The sequence below is a fragment of the Chaetura pelagica genome, unplaced genomic scaffold (assembly GCF_000747805.2).
Source record: "Chaetura pelagica isolate M959 unplaced genomic scaffold, ChaPel_1.0 scaffold659, whole genome shotgun sequence".
Taxonomy (NCBI): domain Eukaryota; kingdom Metazoa; phylum Chordata; class Aves; order Apodiformes; family Apodidae; genus Chaetura; species Chaetura pelagica.
Window position 1 is genome coordinate 259808 of NW_009954496.1, and position 4355 is coordinate 264162.

Consider the following 4355-nt stretch of genomic DNA (forward strand, 5'->3'; position numbering starts at 1 on the left):
ATCCCTGGGGGTGTTGAAGGGCAGGTTGGATGGGGCTTGGAGCAGCCTGGGCTGCTGGGAGGTGTCCCTGCCCATGCAGAGATTTGGAACAATATGATTTTTAAGGTCCCTTGCAACCATTCTGTGATTCCATGATTCAGTGACACACCTTCCCACACCCCAGTCCTCCATGTGCTCCATATTCACCTCCAGGTCACCACAAACTGCCAGAGACACCTCATGCTGTTGGCTAAACATTCACCCACAGCCCCTGATACCATCACCAGCAGTCCCTGCACTGCTCCCCTTTCCCTTGCATACCTCTTACCAAAAATTCCCAACATCAAAGCAGTCTCAGGAACAGGCCACCATGATTCCTGTCACTCCAACAATCCCACCACTGCCTCTCTAAGCCAAGATCAGCCTGAACTTCCCACAGACACGACGTTTCAATATCCTTTTCCAAGTATCAGGCAAGCTGCTACAGGCAGCATCTCACTCCTGATGCCTTGTTGGGTGCCAAGGAAAAAAATCTTCAATTAATTGGCCTCCCATGAGCCCTTTTTTTTGTTGGTTTCTGTTTGGTTTGTTTTTTTTCCTAGTTGTATTTTTAACCTTCCACTCCTGGGGCTGCAGCACAGGGAGCAAGGCCAGAGCCACATCAGTTTGGATGAGGAATCCCTGAGCTCTGAGATGAGCTCCTAATTAGTCTTGAAATCCTTCCCCTGGCAGGTGAAGCAAAATCATCTTGGGAGGCTCCCAGATTCATCCTCTCTCCCATATCCCTATGTTTCCATACCCCTCTGAGCATCTTCAGCAGCCCCTGGCTGAGGATGAGTTTGTCAAGCTGACCTGGAGACTCGAGTCCCAGCCAGCCTGGAGCTTTGGGGACACCAACCAGCCCAGAACTGTGGGTCCCATGGGGACAACCAGCCAGCCTGGAGCTTTGGGGACACCAACCAGCCCAGAACTGTGTGTCCCATGGGGACAACCAACCAGCCTGGAGCTATGGGGACACCAACCAGCCCAGAACTGTGTGTCCCATGGGGACAACCAGCCAGCCTGGAGCTTTGGGGACACCAACCAGCCCAGAACTGTGGGTCCCATGGGGACAACCAGCCAGCCTGAAGCCATGGGTCCCACAGGGACACCAGCCAGCCTGGAGCTATGGGTCCCATGGGGACAAGCCCAGCTACTCTGGCCCCAGGGATCCCAGGGTGCTCAGAGAAGGAGCAGGTGCCTGTGGCGTGGGGACCGAGGCAGCTGCCACAAGGTGGCACTGGCACCTTGTCACCCAGCCCTGTGGCTCCAGCCCGGAGCCCCAAGGTGGGACACCCGGGCCATCCCCCCAGCCCTGCTGCAGGCTCTGGTCCCAGTTTAACTGTGGGGATGAACGGGAGGAGCTGCTGATGGATGATAATGACAAAAATCACCACCAGAGCTACGTCTGCCAGGAGGGTGTCCTGGATTGGGGTTTTATGGGTTAGGGAAAAGCAAAATTGTAATTATTTTAATGACCTGCCACCCTGTAACAGGGTTGTCCCCCCTGGCCATGGCAGCAGAAGGAACCCTGAAGTCACTAGATCCATGCCAACCTCCCTGTGTCCTGGCAGGGCTGGTGGCCACCAGGAGAGGCAAGAAGGACCATATCACAGGGGGGGTTTTGGGGTTCCACGCTCCCCATCCACCACCTGTCCCAGCAGAGGGACCCCCATCCTGGCCCTGCCACGAGTGGCTGTTCCACAGCTCATCCCACTGGAGGAGGGATCAGTATGAGAGGAGGACAAGCACCGTGGAGGTGGAGAAGACCTGAGCACGGTGTGTGGTTGCACAAACCAACCCTGTGGAGGTTTGAAGTCCTGGCTGTCCCCACCTGGCCCCATTCCCCTGATTTATTTGCAGATAGAGGGTTTATTTTCTTTTCCCAGCCCTGGAACCACAAGACAAACACACTGAAGCCTCTCAGGCTACTTCCCTCTTGGACCAGGTGCCCGGGGGGAACGTTGGTGGCTTTTGTCCCTGCACCCCTGGGAAGTCCCACTGGCACCAACCACCCGGCTCAGGCCTCACGGTGGGTTTAGCTCCCCAAAACCCCCTGCCTCGGTTTTGTGCTCGGGCTGAGCACATGGGGAAGTCAGGACGTGGCTCTCTGAGCTGCTGCCAGCCCCCTGCCTCGGCTGTGCCAAGATTCCCAGCCCTGCCCCAAACGCCCTCACGTCCCCTGTTGTTTTATGGCTCAGGCTTTGGCGTCAGCGCAGACGTGTCCGAGCCCCCGGGGCCAGCTCCTCTGCCTGCAATTAAACACATTAACTATGCCATTAAGGGACAGGTTAACACGTGCGAGGGGCCTGGGCGCTGCCCCACGGCTTGTTTTGAAGGATGGGGACATTGGACTGTCCTGGCCATGAGCCACTTCACGAGCCAGTCCCAAAGCAGAACCCGAAGCCAAAGGAGCCCGAGCAGGACCTGGGAACATCCCCTTCCCTTGCCCCCGTGGAAAACACATTTGGGACCTGCGGTACAAAAGGCCAAAGCTGCAAGTCGACGACAGCAGGAGGGGAAGGAAGCAGGAAAAACTTCGGCATCACCATCCGGAGCCCGGAGGGACCTCGTGGGGGGACGTGGGGCCGGATGCAGCGCCCGGGCTGCGCTCCCGGGCTGTGCCCGCGGCTCCGGGGATGCTCCCGGGGCTGGCAGCAAGGACAAGGTGGGGAAGGGGGTTGGTTTTTAAATGGAGAGAGGGGGGAGACTGAGGTCAGACAGCAGGAAGAAATTCTTCACTCGCAGGGTGGCGAGGAACTGGGATGGGTTGTTGGTGCCCCGTCCCTGGAGGTTTTAAGGCCGGGTTGGAGGAGGTTTTGTGCAACCTGATGGAGTGGGAGGTGTCTCTGCTCGTGGCAGGGAACTTTAAGGTCCCTTCCAACCTTTATGATCCTAAGGAGAAAGCATGTCCTATCCTGGGACAGGAGCTGTGATGCCACTGAGGGGTGGATGGCCCTCCATGTCCCCTTGGCAGGACACAGGGAGCAGGTTTAGCCTCTCCTGGGCACCCCACGGGTCTCCCCTGACTCGGACTTTTGCTCGGAGAAGAAGCAAACGTGACCCCACTGGAACCCACCACCTGCTTTAATTCCCCACCAGGAAAATGAGGCCCAGCCCAGCTCCAGAATTACAGGGGTTTAGCACCAGGAAAGCCCACTAGCCCATGTCACAAAAGGTGCTGCCAGCCCGTGGAGGTTCAACGCTGGCAGATCCAAGCAGGGAAATGGTGGATTCTCCTCTTTGAAGACCCCTGCCAGGCTGGGAAAGGAGCTGCCTCTGCCATCCCCATCTCCCCAGAGTTCAGCCAGGGTGGGTCTGTGGGACTGGGACCTACTTGTGGGTGTCACCCTGAGAGCTCCTCTTTAAGGTCCCTTCCAACCTTTATGATCCTAAGGAGAAAGCATGTCCTATCCTGGGACAGGAGCTGTGATGCCACTGAGGGGTGGATGGCCCTCCATGTCCTCTTGGCAGGACACAGGGAGCAGGTTTAGCCTCTCCTGGGCACCCCACGGGTCTCCCCTGACTCGGACTTTTGCTCGGAGAAGAAGCAAACGTGACCCCACTGGAACCCACCACCTGCTTTAATTCCCCACCAGGAAAATGAGGCCCAGCCCAGCTCCAGAATTACAGGGGTTTAGCACCAGGAAAGCCCACTAGCCCATGTCACAAAAGGTGCTGCCAGCCCGTGGAGGTTCAACGCTGGCAGATCCAAGCAGGGAAATGGTGGATTCTCCTCTTTGAAGACCCCTGCCAGGCTGGGAAAGGAGCTGCCTCTGCCATCCCCATCTCCCCAGAGTTCAGCCAGGGTGGGTCTGTGGGACTGGGACCTACTTGTGGGTGTCACCCTGAGAGCTCCTGCCCGACAGGAGCCGTGGTCCCCACGCTGCTCACACCAGGGCTGGGCACCTCCGTGGGGACACCAGGCAGAGAGTTTCCCATCCCATCTGGGCCTGGCCCGGCTGGCAGAGCTGCCCCATCCCACAGGCAGTTGGGACGTGTCCCCAAACCCACAGCAGCTCCCCCAGGGTGTGGGAGGGGGGGGGACACAAGGCACCCAGGGGCCAAGCTCAGATCATGGAGACCCTGTTCTTGATGTAGACGTGGTACGGGTCGCTGCGCTTCTCCACTTTCCGGGAGCGGGTGTAACCCAGGATCAGGCTCCCCACCGTGGCAGCAAAGAGAGTCATGACGAAGAGGATGTACATGTAGGCGTTGTCGTTGCGGCCGGGCCGGGGGGCGCGGGCGCTGGAGTTGCGGGGGGCGGCGGGAACGGGGCGCTGGGCAGGGCTCAGCACCGCCCCGTGCAGCGTCTGGGTCAGGGGGCGCAGCAGCGC

The 4355-nt window shown here is 58.7% G+C and overlaps 2 protein-coding genes across 2 annotated transcripts in view; both read right to left on the minus strand.

The window, feature by feature from the left end:
• PGM2L1 (phosphoglucomutase 2-like 1) overlaps nt 1-1862 on the minus strand; it is a 47630-nt gene extending 45768 nt beyond the window's left edge. Inside the window, exon 1 of the mRNA XM_010004562.1 lies at nt 1853-1862. Coding sequence (XP_010002864.1) covers nt 1853-1862 — 10 coding nt within the window. The remainder of the gene's footprint in view (nt 1-1852) is intronic.
• A 2226-nt stretch (nt 1863-4088) lies between these two features.
• Nucleotides 4089-4355, minus strand: KCNE3 (potassium voltage-gated channel, Isk-related family, member 3; the record flags this gene model as incomplete). Its single annotated transcript, XM_010004563.1, has 1 exon — nt 4089-4355. A coding segment is annotated over one exon (267 nt), but the record flags the coding sequence as incomplete, so codon positions are not given.